Below are 16,420 nucleotides of genomic sequence, written 5' to 3'. Positions count from 1 at the left end.
TGTACAACAATTTATGGACTATTTAAAAACTTTGGGGTGTTTTGTTATACTTTCGCTATTGCTCGTGCAAAAAAAAACTTGTTGAGCGCATGGTGTGGTCTTAGTATATCGCTAAACATTGTTAGACACTACAAACTATCCATGTTGATGTGTTTGAAAGGTTTATTTAATAAGATCTTCATTAGCGTTAAATGCAAAACACAAAATTGATAAATACTGCATGGGTCAAGCACACGGGCTTTGGTTTGGTCTATCGATGCTCAGTTGGAACAGCATGAGATCTCCGTCTTTGGGTTTGTATGAGCTTGCACCAACTTCAAGTTTTTCTCCCGTTGTACCATCCAGTAATAACCAATATTCCTTTCTCTCGTCATAATTGGCTTCTACCCCCATTACCGAAGTGATAAATTCTCCCAAATCAACGAAGGTTTTGGATTGAAACCTTAGAAAGTTAAAAGTTTAATTATGAATAGTTGTCGTTCTGCATGAACGTTTTAGAGCAGCTGTATCTCACTGTAATTGGATATGCTATATATCGATGGCCCTTACTTAAGTCATATACGCGACAGCCCAAGTTTAGCTTAGTCAGTTGCCATGGCAACAAAAATTGTCACAATAAATGTACAGACTATCTTGTATTTGCTGCATTTTTGTAAGTTGAACAAAATTGTTAGGTACACCAACGTTTTTGTTTACGCTAGAAGACCATTGCGTCACAATTAAACGACTCACCTAAAGTTGCCAGTTTGTGCTGCTTGTTGCATGATTTCAAACAGTGTGCTGCCTCCGGGAACATTTTGCACTTCTTGAACATAGTCATAAGGCCCTTGCCAACTTCTGTCCACTGTTTCAATTACTGCTAGAGTAACTGTAATTGACGTTTGTTGACTACTCCCTTCGTCTATACTAGACATCTTGACGGTGTGTTAGTTAACACCGCACTCTGTGTAGGCTATGTGAAGTATATATTTTTTTATCACGAGTATAACACCTGCCCTCGGAGGCATTCAACTTGTTCCGTATCCATGTCAACGGACGCGGAAGGTAAAGTGTATAGTCACAACCAAGCCTCGAACTGAAACCTGATAGCAAATTCATTCACAAAAGCCGACAGCATATTTCTTACTGCTGACTGCTAATTCATATGTCTGAGAACGTTGCAATTTTGGGTCCTAATTCAAAATATCACAATATTTTTGCTCCTATTTAATTCCAAGTTTTGTCTCGTTTCAAGTTTCGCCTCGCGTTAAAAAGAAACATGTTGCCATATTGGAGTTTTGTTTGGTGTTATGGGTTGTAATGTAAGGAAGAGACGAGTATCGTATAACATGTAATGTAAATACACATGGTAGGCTATTCCTTCAGTTTCGATAAGACGCCTAATTCACATATAAAACACATTGAAAATGAACGCCAGAACACGGTATACGATTATTTTTTTCCAATAAGTGGATTACCTGTTTGTAGATGGGAAATTACGTCATTATAATTGTAAAGGCTACAATTTTACCCTTGTCCACATCCTTTTAAATGCCAGGGTCTTATTTTCGCAATTAAAACATTTCTTTTAAAATATAGCCCTCCGAGAATCACTATTAACAACAGCAACAAACGTAAGCTTGATTTCCAGCATAAAGCAACAAAATCAAACAGATTAATACGTACACAAACTAGCCTACACACTACAAACAATTTAATCAAATATGTTTCATCAAGACATATACATAGATTAAACTGAATACAAAACGTCTCTGATGAACACCGGTTATAGTTAACAAGGCACTTGTTTAGGATGGTGGATGCGCATTTGCAATAGCATGATATCTCCGTCTTTTGGGACGTATGTGCTTGCACCAACTGGCAGTAGTTCCCCTGTAGCCCCATCAACTAATGCCCAAAACTCTTTTCTCTCTTTATAATTGGCCTCTATTCCCAGTACCGAAATGATTTCTTCTCCGAATACAGAATGGGTTTTGGATTGAAACCTAAAATACAAATATAGAGTTTGACCCGGAAACATTACTATGACCCTTTTTCCGATTTCAATTACCAACTCACGTAAAATCGCCATGTATTTGCGCTTCTTGCATGACGTCAAACAATGTACTGCTGCTCGGAATGTCAGTCACTTCTTGAACATAATCATACGGTCCTTTCCAACTTGAGTCAGTCGACTTAATTACCTTCAGAGTAACGGTCTTCGAAGTTTCCATTTTCTTGCTCCTGTCTTCGTCGAAGCTGAATATCTAAAGTCGAGTGAAGGCCTGTTTCCGGGGATCCCAGGTTTTGGCCTTGTTCATATTCCTCTTAAATGAAATGAACCACTTTGTAAGCATCAAATTGCAGAGTAACGAAAGAGTACTCTATACGCGAAGTACAACTATCATTGTGATTTTGAAAAACAAAACATAATAAAGAAGCGAAACGACAATACACGAACTATATCAGGTTGCTGAGTTGAAAACATCAACAAAACTGTGAATTGAGAACAACAAGTGAATTGAAACATCATCCAAGTCCAAACACAAGTGTCGTTTCGACGATAAAACACCATTGTAAACGCATAAAGCCAACATATAGCCGAAAATAAAAAGAAAACACAACATACGGTGGCACCGTGTGTCTGGCATTTAAGAAATACCTTTTTCATATTCTAAACATCAACCAACGTGCATTGAGCGATTATTTCCCTTGGAAGGACTTACTAGTGGTAATCCCATGAAGTCACAAGAAAAGTAGGTTTCAACCTGGGTTGCGACCCTTTTGGGTCCGTTGCCATTTTGTACCGGGCATGGCCTTTTGATAAACGTTAAAAAATAAATGTTTATTAGCAATAGCAAAATGAAAACATCAAAAGCCATAAAACAATCAAACCAGTTGATTTAAAGTTCGGGAATCATTGCTGTTAACGGAGATCTTAAACTAGTATAGGTTTGCAAATATGTTACAAACGTTTGTCGATAGTTATGTGCTAAACCGCACGTGTTCGTCCCCAGGACGAAGGTGTAGTTTTTATTTTTCAAATTTTGACAGCAAGGAGTTGCTGTGAATAAACACACGGCTTTTGAATAATCAAAGTGATAAGATGCATCTTTGTGCAGAAACAAATTATTGTTTAACATGAGTTTTTTTGTGATCCGGAGCTAAAGAAAAAAACTTTTGGGGAGTTCCCTATTTTGATGAAATTATTGCCTCGTGCTTGGTGTGCTTGGCAAAGCAACAGACGTGTAACTTAATGGTCAAGGGAAATTTGGTGATTATTAAGTTTGTGTACAATGTACATGCGTATGATCTAACTAAACAACGTGTATATTGTATAACATAAGCTGTTGGGCAAATTGTCTATTCGGGAATTCAAAATCAGAAAGGCAAGAAGTTGTATAGATTTTGTTGTTGTTGGGAAATGCTTTGCTTTACACCTCACATACATTAACACATGTTGCAAAATTGACCGCAATTTCACTTTTTGTTAGATAGATTTAATTGTGCAATGGCAAACTCTGCTCCAAATTTGCCAGGTTTTTATTTTGACAGTGAAAAAAATAGATACTTCAAAATACAACCTGGGGAAGATCACCGTGATAACTGTCCACAAAAGAAAGCGAAGGTTGATGTGCAAAATATTTCAACAAAACTGAAACCCACAGGAGTTAAAAATATTTGCACTGTTCTACATCACAGAGAAAGAACATTTCAAGATTGCTCAGTAAGAAATGATGTGTTGTTAAATCGGCTACTGGTTTTAAAGAGAAGAAAGAAATTGCTAAAGTCACATGAGTGGATTTCAAATCTACCTACTGTTCATGACATTGCACCATCACCAGACTTTTCAACATGTCTTTGTCGCATGGGTTCAAGACTAATGCATCTACCAACAGACCGACGGTTTTCAAAACCTGGCAATCTTCCTTCGGTTTACATCCTTGATTGTGAAAAAGTCCTTGATATTTCATTTACATCATTTAAGGTGAAACCACTACAGGGCATATGTACTTGTATTTTGGCCTACAACAATTCCGTAGTACGATTGCAGCCACTGCGTTATGCATCACTAAAAGTTGACAAATTTACTTCGGATGTACCATTTGCATGTGCTGGAAATCAAACAGCCACAAGTGATGTATACAATGTTAGTTACTCCTCAGGTTCGAAAACACTGTTTGTTAAGAGTATTGAAAGACATTTTGCATCATCCAGGCCTGGAAAAGACTTTGCAGATATCTTTGATTTTTCCAGTGTTGTTCGAAGCCAGTGTTTTTCAACTACTAGTAATTTGCATTTCTCTGGACTAGGCAATGGAACTACTGTTGCTGTAGATTGGAGATGTAAACCCCAATCAGGAAGTAAAATCTCAATGGGTAAGATCTTTTGATACATAAACGATGTTATCTAATCCTAAATAATATTTGATGAATTTTATTTTGAAATTAAAGCCATATTGTACAAAAAATATAAAGGTCTTCTGTTTTTTTTATGATTTTAAGTGTTGCAAATATTTTTTTGTAGGCAGACTGAAAACTGGAGCAGTGATGGCGCTTCAAGTCCTCAATGATGGCAGACAACTAATAATGCGTAACATTGCTGAAAAAGATACAATATCATTGTGGGATGTTCGCATGGCAACCAAGCCAACATATGATTTTCTTTCAATTGATGTACCTAGGGGTCCAAGAAGAGGACATCATAGAATATATGTTTACCACGATCAAATTCTCTCGTCTGTAGCCTATGATGGCATTGGACGAGTATGGAATGTTTTAGATGGGAAACTGATTTATGAACTTGATCAAACAAATACAAATCCTCTTGCAAAACTGAAAAATCTAATGTACAATGACCGGTATTTGATGGATGATGGTGCTCCTGCTTTCTTTGGTTTCACTTGTTCATCACTTGGATGGCTTTCTCTCAGTTCAAACCTTCTTCCGTCAATGAAGGTAAAAGTAAACAATTTGTAATCTTTCGAATTACTAAGATCAAAGTGTCATTTTCTGTAAACCGGTTAAAACAAACATAACTTCATTGCAGCTTAGAAGGCAGGCAAAGATGCTTGTGATTTTCAACATGCTCATTGCCTATCCTGTATACATTAGTCGTAGAAAGGCTCCTGTCATGGGTCCAGATATCATGGCATGCTAGATTTTTCCAGCCCCGTGCCTTGCTATATGGGAATGCTTCGTGACTGGCTGATTGGGTATTATGCCTTCAAAAGGCCTGGCATACTGTGATTTATGTAATTCAATTTTTGTTTCTATGAGTAGAATAAACTTTTAGAAAATTCTGTTTATTTGTTATTTTCTTTTTTACAATGTAATTTTGTTTTTAGAATTTAGAACAATGACATCAGGAAGTTGGAATACGGAGTTAAATCAATGTAGGTGTGTTTGTCAATAACACCACATCACCAAGTGTGACGCTTTTTTTCCTCAAGATGTTTGCACTGATAGTGTGTCTGTGTGTGTCTTATTAGATGTTTTGTATGTTGGTTTCAATTCGTTATTTTGAAAGGATCTGTTTTTAAAACATTTTGCAACTTTACGGTAGGGATATTTAAGCAGGTTGTTTAAAAGCGAGAAACTATGTACTACCAGACTTGATTTTTATATGTTGCCATAAAACGAAGAAAAAACCCCCAAAAAAATTTACATCAATTCAGAAAAACATCAATTTGCCAAAAGACATTATGGCAGTTGTGCCACCTTAGTTTTGTTAATAATATTTGCGAACAGTTGAGGTATGTTCTAACAGTGTAGAAACAGTAAGGTACGTTCAAGTTTGGTGGTATTAATGGCGTTTACACTTTGGCTTTTCTCCTGAGTGTATTCCTCTAGCATACATGATATCCATCCCAAAACATATCATTTCCAAACTTCGCTTGAAAACAGATCATTTGAGGCAAAGATGCTATCGTTTTTTAAAAAATTCATGAGTCATGATTACGTGAATCAGCAACACAAATTGTTACAAGATACAAAGATTAGAAAATTCTGGTTACAAGACCGTCAATTTTAGAAAACATGAGATAAAACAATATACAGGTATGAGGTTAGTTGGAAAATGTGGTTATTTTCTACTTTCATCGAGCTTGAATTGGAACAGCACGAGATCTTTATCTTTCGGAATATATTTGCTTGCACCAACTGGAAGGTATACCCCTGTAGCCCCATCAAGTAGCTCCCAATACTCGTGTTTCTCTTCATTGGCATCAAGATGCATTACAGAAGTAATGAACTCTCCAAGGTCGCCCTCGTTTCTCGACTTAAATCTAAAAAGAATAAAGCTTATTATTACGTGCTAGGTTTTATTGATATGCAAAAAGCAATAAACAAAAAAGCGGTTAAGTCTGTCGTTCGTTATTGCTTGGTTTGTGCGACACAATGATGATGCAACGTATAACGTTTTGTTACACATTGATTGTGTTTCACAGCGACGTCACAAAACCGTTTGTGACGTAAGTTGCCGAAACGTTTGAAATATACAGCATGTCGCTTTTTACGTCTATTTGGGCCGTTATTTTCACCATTTAACAGGTGTTCTGATACGGAAATTACACGTGCAAAAGTTTACTGTAGTGTCATAGCAAAACATCTCACCTAAAATTGCCATCTCGTTCCGCTTGTTTCATTACTTCAAACAGTGTGCTGCCACTCAGGACTCTTGTCACTTCTTGGACGTAATCATAAGGTCCTTTCCAACTTTGATTTAACTTTTTTATTACCAGAAAGGTAACATGTATAGAACTTTCACTTCCTTGTCCTGTACCTTCGTTTTCACCTGACATCTTGACGATTGTGTGAATTAGAGACAATAATCCCGGTGCTGGTATACGTAGTATGTAGTAGATATTATTGTTTGCTGTGTTGGGTGAGTCTGATCTGATTTGTCACAATAGTTTCAAATTAACGTGGCAGGTGGATACGTAGGTGTGGCTGACTCAATATTGATTGGTCCAGCGCATTTCCGGAAAGCAGAGATGATGCTTGGGCGTAACAACGCACACAAATAACCTCTAGGTTTCTATGTTTTCCGGCATTTAAATATTCTTACATGCGTGGGGCCTGTTAGATGTTAACGCATGTGACAATATTAGCCCCAAAACGGGTATTTGGGATTGAATTACAATGTTATTGTTATTACAAAATCACTCTGACCCTAATTATGGCCCAAATCATTAATAGCTCTAACCGCCATCATTTTTTTAGTTTTAATAAAAGATTGCGTGGATTGCGTATTTATGATTGGGATCACCTCCTGACTGTATTTCTTCAAATACTCTTGCTCATAACAACATTGTTTTTTTAAATATGGTTCTTAAACCGAAATTTGTTATGATTTGCAAATAGGGATGTTTACATGGATTTGTCGCGGCAAGCCAGCGTAGTGGTTTTTGTACATTTTTTGTAAATGCGCCTGGTGTTGGAAAGTTTTATTTTTGAAAGCTGAGAATCGAAGCGCTGTCGTTAGGTTTACAATTTTCTCCGATTTTACGCTTATAGTTTGGCTTCGAAATACTCCTTACTCATTCGCTACAGTGTGTTTACCAGGAATAGGTTGCTTGCAAAATCTTTCCTCGTGAAAAGTATAACCTAGAACAGGGGTGGCCAAACTTTTTTACCAGAGGGCCAAATTTGCAACTGTCTTGCCACTGGAGGGCCGGATTAAATGAGATTTACGTAAAAGTTGTCGTAACTAGTTGCCATCTATATTAAAATATATATTATTGTAGTAGAATAACAATAAATAACAGCGCTGTTGCACTGCTTGTTCACAGTGGTAAATATGGTGCTAGGAAAAAAACCAGGCAAGGTGTTTGGCGGGCCGGATGAAACAGGACTGGGGGCCGGATGCGGCCCGCGGGCCGTAGTTTGGCCACCACTGACCTAGAACCTTGGTACAGAGATAGGCTTTGTGCTGTTATACAATGGGCTTCATGTAATCGTTTCACTTCACTTTCTGCAATAATTTTTACCAATGATTTTATTTATGAGAGATGATTATGTTAGTCAGCAACACAAATCAACGCAATGTAGCCTACAAAGATTGGGTTTGGGTATAAACTGTATAGATAGGCTATAACAGGGTTGTTAATATTATTATAATTTGCTCTGATAGTGTTCGAGTCTGTACAGCATGATATCTCCGTCCTTCGGGATGTATGTGCTTACACCAACGGGAAGGTATTTTCCAGTAGCTCCATCAATTATCGCCCAATACTCGTGTTTCTTCTCATTGGCTTTGACGCCCATTACTGAAGTAACGAACTCTCCAAATTTTGGGTCGGTTGTTGACTTGAATCTGAAGGCAACAAAGCTTTCATGGACAAGCTACATCGTTTTTGTAAACTATGCCGACGACCCACTTTTAAGACCCCAAATTAAACTTGTTTACCATTTGGGACCAATACAATAACACTTCCTAGTATTTACTGCAAACCAATGGTGTAAGACTAGGGTTGCCATATTTTATGATACACAATCCCTGACAAAATTTGCGTTAACCCAGTGGTTCTCAAACTTTTTCGGTATTTTCTCTAAACGGTCTCTTTGCCATTATTTCGAGGGCTAGTGGTCCTTAAGCCTGAATGTGTTTTTAAGAAAAAGGAAAATTGATTGCAAGATTTTAGCTTACAGTTATGTAAAATTCTGCATAACAATGATCTAAATCTGACATTACAGCCAAGACAAAAACATTACCATTGTGTGCGAATAACAATTGCATTTTTGTTAGTTGGCATGCAATAAAGCCTAAGGAGACGGTCGATTCTCAATTTCACTTTGATTTAAACAACTTTAGTTCCACAAACTGAAACTAAATTAGAATATAGAATTACTTCCAGCTTTTTGCGGTCCCCGCAAAATTGCCTCACAGAGCCCTAAAGGGCCACGGACCCCAGTTTGGGTTAGCCTTTTTGCGATCCAATTCTATTGCGGAATAAATTTAGAATATTCGAAAGTCACACGAACAGTGACACTAGAAAACGTTAGATAAGATACTCTGATCCTTGTTAATGAACTTTCTGCGTAGGCTTCTGTTTAGTCAAGTTTATTAGGCTAAGCTTACTACTCTCACTATCCTTGAAACAAGAAGCACATATATCACGGGTCGCCAACCTTTTGCCACTCTATTCGGGCCAATTTCAAATTGTCACAGAAAAAAAAAACACTGGGAGCAGCCCTTTCAAAGACCTTTTTAAATTTGAAATAAAATGCCATTGTAAAAACGTTTTTATATCACACGACATTCGACTTTTTGTTGTTAGTTAATTCCTTGCATATTAGGTACACAGTTAAGGCAAATGAAACTTCCCAGGTAGCATCGAACGCTGTGTTTTCTTGAGACGCGGATTTTTATATCTGTATTTAACGGGTATTGTTAGACAACGAGTAACAAACAGGTATCGTTACGCGCGCACACACACTGCAAAACGAAACAGTAACCTTGTGCGTTAACCTGCGCGCCGCCAGTTTACCTCTTCACGTTTCATAGACGCGGTTGCAGCGAACTACTAGAAATTTTCTCCGTTGGTACATTAATTTCATAGTATATCTATATTTTTTTCTTAAATTCCTGACTTTTAAGTACATTTTAACATTTCTCCCTGACGCAGATTTAAACACTAAATTCCCTGACATGTCAGGGAAAATCCTGACGTATGGCAACCCTATGTAAGACATTATGGTCAAGTATATAGTGTGTCCATTAAGAGCACGTAAAAAAAAAACTTACGTAAAATTGCCAGTTTGTTCCGCTTGTAGCATGACTTCATACAGCGTGCTACCGTAAACAACTTTTTCAACGCACTGGACGTAGTCACAAGGTAATTTCCAGTCTGGAGTGTGCGTATCTTTTACCAACAAAATAACATGGATCAAACATTTATTTTGTCTAGTCGCTGCATATCTGCCTGACATCCTGATAACTTTGTGGGTTAGACGAAGAGTTTTAGTGCTGATAGGTGGTGGTAATCTTCAAGCTGAGGGTCTAAACTATTGCTGCGCAGGTCTAAACTATACCATGATTTAGCGTTCAAGTAACGACCGTATTATAACAAAAGAATACGTCATTACTTCCTGGTTCCTTCATTCAAGAGCTTCTCGCCTGTATTTTGTGCTAGCAAACTGATAACGCCGGGAAACAAGAACAACCGTGTTGCAATAAGATAAAGTTATCTCATCTTGCTCTTCATTGCACGGGAATGCAATTATGTCTTTCTCTGTATTGAGCTGGAATAATAGTTCAAATGTGCACACTAATTCGGTAGCCGTTTTTTGCATGCATAAAAACTATGTTAAACGAATGCGGTCCAAAATGGAATTAATGACCTTACTGATACAATCCAATAAACAGCAAATTACAATTCAAGCGTGCACAAACTATAAGCTATTGCCATAGCAGCATTACAGACTCATATTTCGCAGACCGCCTGACCGTATTATTAAACATGGTTTACCACCATTTGAGATGATATATGTTACTTTTGTGGTTGTTTTGGCTTAGAAGCGCTACGACATGTATACCGCACCAAACTGGGGGCGTGCAGTTACGTTTAACAAACAAACTGCATGGGGGCGTCCGGTTACGTTTAATGCAAGGCGTGCAATTATTTTTAATTGTGCACGTGAGTTTTTTAAGTGCGCACGGAAATCAAACGGAAAAAATACGCTTTGTTCGAAAACCCTAAAAAATAAACGGTGGATGACCACTTGCTCGTGGAAACTGATCGCATATTTCTACCTAGCCTGGAATAAAAATTTATTCAATGTGCCCCCCACTAGGATTTTGCCACAAAGTTATTTTATGATACACAGCTACGTTAAATGTAACCAAATGAATGTACCATACAAAGATTAAGGATGCCAGGTATAATATTATAATTGGAAAGTTTAGTTATTTGCTGTTAAGTTTGTTTGAGTTGGAATAGCACTTCATCTCTATCTTTCGGAATGTATTTGCTTGCACCAACTGGCAGAAGTTTCCCTGTAGCCCCATCAAGTAGTTCCCAAAAGTCGTTTTTCTCTTGATTGGCATCGACTCCCATTACAGAAGTGATGAACTCTCCAAGACCATCGTCATTGATTGATTTAAACCTGAAATGTATCAAAGCTCAAATACAAGCTAAATTTGATTTAACGCTACCTTTTTTTATTTAACTTTTTGGATTTTTCTGTCAGTGCACTGATCTTTTGTGAGTGTGCCATTGAAAATGTTCTGGTTTTTAGTACACAATAAAGATGTCTCGCATCATGTTTAATAATATGTTGATTGGCTTTGCAGAATCCAGTGCAGTGTTACTGCCTGCGACGAAGTATATAAGTTCTGAGGCGAAGTTGAATATTTGGCACAAAATAAAAAATACTGCTGTTTATGGGTATAGAGTAGACTGTGCAGAGTGCAGACGCGTTTCTCGTGAATTACTGTTAAACGGTTCACAAACCATTCTTTTAGTATAGATATATTATACCGGTATAAGACTTGAGAAAGTCGTTGTAGTATTACCATTAAACAACTCACGTAAAACTTCCAGTTCGTTCTGCAAGTTGCATGACTTCGAAAAGCGTGCTTCCGCCCAGGACGTTAGTCACATTTTGAACATAGTCGTAAGGTCCTTTCCAATTTCCATTCAGTTCTTTTATTACCAGTAATTTAACATGTATAGACGTTTCTTTCTCTTGTCCGGCACATTCGGTATTTATTGACATATTGCAGTGAGTGTGTGGCTTAAAGATCTTGTCCTGGTGCTAATATTTGAAGTAACTATATTAATGTTTGCTGTATTGGGTCAGTCGGATGAAGTAAGAAAACACAAACAATACAAATAAGACTGACCTGATTGTAAGGAATAAGCGAATTTCTTGTCTTATTGTTAGTAGTTAAGTATGCTAAATGTGCTTCTCAGCGCACGTTAAAACACACACACCCTTCACAGCCTGTGTTCTCATTTATTTGCTCTGTATTTATTTCTCATTTTTGAATACATTTCAGCACAACGAAACGCATTCTATTGCAACTGTAAACTGTAGCGCAAAAGTTGTGCAATGACTCGTAAATTTGCTGTACAACGATGTTTTTCAGGATAGTAACTGCTACTGATGCATTGATCCGTAACAAAAAGACAATGTGTCTAAGCTTTATTCAAGCGTGCAATTTCTTTTTCCAAAATGAAGTTGTGTATATGGATGTTGTCTGGTCAACGCGTTGCAGTCTTTTTTTTGGGGGGGGGGGGGGCTAACGAACCAAAGGTGCTGGCTTAGTACAGTCCCAATCGCGCTTCAGTGCGAGAACGCTTTTTCCACTCATAGACAGAAGCCGCTTGATTATAATTTTATCTTGATCTTCATTTGTTGGGGATACATAAATGCCCTTAGCAACTGCCCTGAAAATATGACATGTTTTGTTTAATAGATAGCTATCAACGGTAGCACAAATTTGAAAAAGTTGCCGAAAGTAATTTCAGGTTATTTGAGCAGTTTCGGTAAATATTCTTAAATCTTTTGAACGTTACTGCATAACAACCTAATTTATGAGATAAATTGCCCATGTTAACCATTAATAGACTGGTACATTACACTTAGTTTAGAATGTTTTCTCATTTTCGTTATTTAAGGACTTTTAAGCGAATAAGATGATTGCCACATGCTTAAGGTTTGCAACATGTTTTTTAATTTGTGTTTTGTTTTCGCCTTTAATATGATAAACCATTAATAATAGACAACCTACCTGCAAAACGACATATCTACAAATGTCACTTTGCTAGCTTCTCGGAGAGCAACCAGTGCTTCAGGCGTTGAATACGCATTACCGATCAAGGTGTTTTCTTCCACTTTAATCACTGACGATTCGAGAAACGCTACGGCGCGTTTTATTGCGGTTATTATATGGTCTGACTGATACATATCCTTCAGACACAACATACCGAGTAGCATCTGGGATGTTGCTTCTGAAAAAGTTAGCAAAGAAAGTTGAGTTTATTTTATTTTTATTTTGTTTTTTATTTCAAGCCTTGACACTACTCACTTTCATTTTGGTTCATTATTTCATATGCTAGCCTAAAATAGGGATTTCTCAGCACCGTGAATTCAAGTGAGCCCGTGAACGTTTACCCTTTAAAACCGCGGCTATCCCACTACATACAAAAATGATTTCCAACTTAATACTCCTTTGATCACTTGATATTTTTTCTTTAAAACCGAGAGGGCAAAATCATTCGGGGTTAAAAAGATTGAAAAACAGTTGTTCATTATATTGAATACGTGTTTTTTTTTACATACCGACATCATGTCGCCAACTCCCGTCTAGTTCTTGGCCTCTGAGAGCTTTGCGAACATTGAACTTTTTGACCTGAACTTGGTCAATACATAATGCTTGTAACGCGAGTCCGTACTGGCTCCATCCGTCAACCGGTTCTTTCTGCTGCTCACCTGAATGCATTTTTATGTCATTTTTTTTCAAAACGGTCTCAAGCAGTTGCTCGCAGCAAACATGCTCTATCAATTTCGTAAAGCATTGTTTACTTTGCAGGTTGGCTACTGAAGGTAAAATATTAATTGTTGATTAGACCATACTTTGTTGTTTGGGCAAGCAATTTTGTGATTTCTAGTATTTTGAGAAAATACGTGTTCGTTTTAAAGAGCAGAGGGGCTATAGTTTCCTACTAAATTTGTCGTGGTAAATGTCACTATTTAGTGAAAGCATTTGTCAGGTTAAAGTTAAATTGCGCCACATTAGCATTTCCGTTACGGACTACTGGATTAGACCACAGTTACGATTTTGATTCGCACGAAATCTTTTTATACCCTGTAGCCCTGGGGTGGGCAAATTTTTCAGTGCAAGGGCCGCATTCAAAAGTTCCTAACCTCAGGGGGCCGCATAGTATTTCACCGACGGCCGCCAATTGCTTGCTTGTTTTGTTTTTTTGTTTTAAAATAACTGGAGTGAAGAATTAGGTTTATATCCTATATATACCATTTAAAGCCGCCTAAAATGCTCAGATTAAAAACGGAGTTAACTGTTCATGACGTCATAATCTGTATTATGACGATTGCGGTGCCTGTTCTTTCGCATTGTTTGCACACAATAAGCGGATAAAAAGCCTGGCGCATATGGTTACTAGGCTGGTAATCGGTTACTAGGCTGGTAAACTAGGCTGGTAATCCAGTCTCACGAAATCTGTTTTTAGCAGTTTCAAAACCAAAATATTTAGCAAAATAATTTTAGTTAATTCACCGCCGTCAGCACGTGTATTTTAACATACATGGTCACAGCCGCACAAACTCGTCTCCGCAGGCGCATGTGGCCGTACGGCCGCAGGCGGTGCACCCCTGATTTTGCCCAAAATATGAACGGAGTATATTTTTCAGTTATGTGCAAATACGTTTGTTGTCACTGAAATTATTGGACAAACATTGGTTGAAACGCCACAATTGCAATTGTTTCAAAAGAAACAAACATTTGTTGCAACATAGGCTACACCACGTCTTTTTGTTAACACATTCTTGCGCTAACATTAAACAAAGCGAGCCGCTTTTAGTATCTATTTTTAGGTGTTGTGCGGGTCTGTGTTAACGACTATACAGCCTTGTTTAATGTCCGTTTGCAAAGTATTGCAACGACCTAAACTTGATCCAATGTGAACAAAGTTTTGGCGTCAACAGTGCAAAATGGGCTGTATTTGAAAACGTGAGTCGCTTTTACTTTTATTTACCTTTATCGAACGAAGAAATTGTGTCAAGTGACGATTTGCAAAATAACGTGGCAGAAACAACATGCTAAAGCACGAAAAAAGTATCTGTGTTTAGTTCCAAAGTAAGTGGTACGGGTACAGATACTGCACATGGTATAGGTATCGGCAAGTCGCACCCCCGGTATTTTTTAAAACTCTGCGGCTGTGCTCATAATACTATTCAGCGTTACTAACATTCTCTTTAAAATTTACTGACATTTGGCGGGCCGCATGAACTTCTTTGACTGGTCGCATGCGGCCCGCGGGCCGTAGTTTGCCCACCCCTGCTGTAGCCTAACTACGAACCATGGTCTGCAGACCAAGTTCCCTGTCGGTTGCATTGCACATAACACTTACTGTCGAATGCAAATTGATCCATTAGCCTCTCTTGAATTAATTGTTGCAAGTTGACTCCGTTGAAGTTTTTTGGATCTCGACATGTTGACAACACTGACATCGCGTGGTAAGAGAGGTTTCCAACTTCTGTTGCGCTGTAATGTGGGGTAGAGCTACTAAAGTAAGAACTCAAATCACAAAAATTCCAAACAGTTCCTTTAGACAACAGTATTCAACAGTATTACTGCGCTTATTAGATTTTTTTTGCATTTTGCTTGTGCTTGTAGTCACTAAAGACTCATTGTTTTTTTTGTTTTTTTAACAGTCTATTTTTCAAACCGTGTGTAGTGTCCTCAAAATGCTTTGATGCGAAAGTTTATCAAAAAGTGCAAACATTAATTCCTCTGCACAAAGTCTGTACGGTGTATGTTGTATTTACTTGGTTGCTGCGCTAGCCCTTTGCATTAGATTTTCCAGCCTCTTGTCAGTTGTGTTGAAGTGTTTTGGATTGGCAATTTGAACACTAAGAATTGCAAGGCTGCTCTCTACTGTCGCTAGGCGGTCAATGTACTCATCGGGTATTTTTTGAAATTCCTCGCTCAAGGGTTGGTCTGGAAATATTGCGTAACAATTGCAATAAAAACAGAAGCGCGAGAGTAAAAAAATTGTAAATATTAAGGCGGTAATTTACTAACATTTTCATCAAGGTGTAATTGTGAAGATATTTGCCAAACCTGATTATTCGTAAGAATTGAAACTTAAAGGGGTAATACAGAGCATACTAGCGATAACGGTATACTCACGTGTAACCACAATAGGCTGGGCCTGCAAATGTCCTATACATTTATATTTGACAAACACTTACTACATATCGGATAGGCATTCACCCCGGTCAGAAGGAGAATGTTAACCAACAAAAAGACGACGTGCATTTTTAAAATTTCGTTTGTGGAATAAACTACACTCGGCCTTTTGCTGTAATCTTCAAAGCAAAAAGGAATAATTTGATTTATTCTGTATTTGAAAAGATTTATACAAATAATATATCTTATTTCTTCCATTGATTGGGGAAAACTCATAGCCTATATGCCATTTTAAACCGGTTTCTTTTTTTCGTCAACCTGAATGCATTCAAACGCCTTGCATTTATAATCAGAAACTATTGCGCACATTAATTCTACTCTTGACAGCCTAAGAACTTTTTACGAAACACTGGTTTTAAGCCAAATCATTGACTCTTAGCCTCGAGTTGTTTAGTCGCGTCTTTCTTACGATTGATGCAAATGGAAGACGAATGATTTTGCACTTCCTTATATTTGTGCTGGTTACTGCAAACTTTCCATAAACACTTAAACGCTCAACATT

General features: G+C 37.7%; 5 protein-coding genes and 1 long non-coding RNA gene across 7 annotated transcripts; 1 reads left to right on the top strand and 5 right to left on the bottom strand.

Annotated features, from left to right (window-relative positions):
- Positions 1–148: 148 nt before the first annotated feature.
- LOC145216000 (uncharacterized) lies at positions 149–772 on the bottom strand. Its single transcript, XR_013857353.1, has 2 exons — positions 733–772; positions 149–442 (listed from the first exon to the last, which is right to left on the bottom strand). It is a non-coding gene; the product is annotated as an uncharacterized LOC145216000 (long non-coding RNA).
- A 999-nt stretch (positions 773–1,771) lies between these two features.
- On the bottom strand, positions 1,772–3,197 carry LOC145228132 (transcobalamin-2-like). Its single transcript, XM_080093162.1, has 2 exons — positions 2,059–3,197; positions 1,772–1,985 (listed from the first exon to the last, which is right to left on the bottom strand). The coding sequence occupies exons 1-2, from the start codon at positions 2,211–2,213 to the stop codon at positions 1,772–1,774; spliced, it is 369 nt and encodes a 122-aa protein (XP_079949288.1). The 5' UTR covers positions 2,214–3,197.
- LOC145227269 (DDB1- and CUL4-associated factor 4-like) lies at positions 3,187–5,525 on the top strand. Its single transcript, XM_080092350.1, has 3 exons — positions 3,187–4,358; positions 4,507–4,937; positions 5,327–5,525. The coding sequence occupies exons 1-3, from the start codon at positions 3,491–3,493 to the stop codon at positions 5,339–5,341; spliced, it is 1,314 nt and encodes a 437-aa protein (XP_079948476.1). The 5' UTR covers positions 3,187–3,490; the 3' UTR covers positions 5,342–5,525.
- A 538-nt stretch (positions 5,526–6,063) lies between these two features.
- On the bottom strand, positions 6,064–6,781 carry LOC145227301 (transcobalamin-1-like). The gene is made up of 2 exons (XM_080092352.1): positions 6,594–6,781; positions 6,064–6,265 (listed from the first exon to the last, which is right to left on the bottom strand). The coding sequence occupies exons 1-2, from the start codon at positions 6,779–6,781 to the stop codon at positions 6,064–6,066; spliced, it is 390 nt and encodes a 129-aa protein (XP_079948478.1).
- An 895-nt stretch (positions 6,782–7,676) lies between these two features.
- Positions 7,677–16,370, bottom strand: LOC145228041 (transcobalamin-2-like). Its single transcript, XM_080093050.1, has 9 exons — positions 15,921–16,370; positions 15,495–15,666; positions 15,077–15,228; positions 13,269–13,418; positions 12,718–12,937; positions 12,231–12,373; positions 10,099–10,213; positions 9,727–9,966; positions 7,677–8,295 (listed from the first exon to the last, which is right to left on the bottom strand). Exons 1-9 carry the CDS (start codon positions 16,132–16,134, stop codon positions 8,094–8,096), a joined length of 1,608 nt encoding a protein of 535 aa, XP_079949176.1. The 5' UTR covers positions 16,135–16,370; the 3' UTR covers positions 7,677–8,093.
- On the bottom strand, positions 9,930–12,217 carry LOC145227317 (transcobalamin-1-like). 2 transcript variants are annotated; one of them, XM_080092354.1, is made up of 3 exons: positions 11,827–12,217; positions 11,512–11,738; positions 9,930–11,087 (listed from the first exon to the last, which is right to left on the bottom strand). In XM_080092354.1, the coding sequence occupies exons 2-3, from the start codon at positions 11,697–11,699 to the stop codon at positions 10,898–10,900; spliced, it is 378 nt and encodes a 125-aa protein (XP_079948480.1). In that variant the 5' UTR covers positions 11,700–11,738; positions 11,827–12,217; the 3' UTR covers positions 9,930–10,897. The 2 variants fall into 2 exon arrangements, with proteins under 2 accessions (XP_079948480.1, XP_079948479.1); XM_080092353.1 differs by lacking the exon at positions 11,827–12,217 and having other exon boundaries at positions 11,512–11,806.
- Positions 16,371–16,420: the final 50 nt, after the last annotated feature.

This window comes from Phallusia mammillata, chromosome 1 (assembly GCF_965637545.1).
Source record: "Phallusia mammillata chromosome 1, kaPhaMamm4.hap1.1, whole genome shotgun sequence".
Lineage (NCBI taxonomy): Eukaryota > Metazoa > Chordata > Ascidiacea > Phlebobranchia > Ascidiidae > Phallusia > Phallusia mammillata.
The sequence above is the reverse complement of the archived record's forward strand: the minus strand, read 5'-3'. Positions and strand labels throughout refer to the sequence as shown.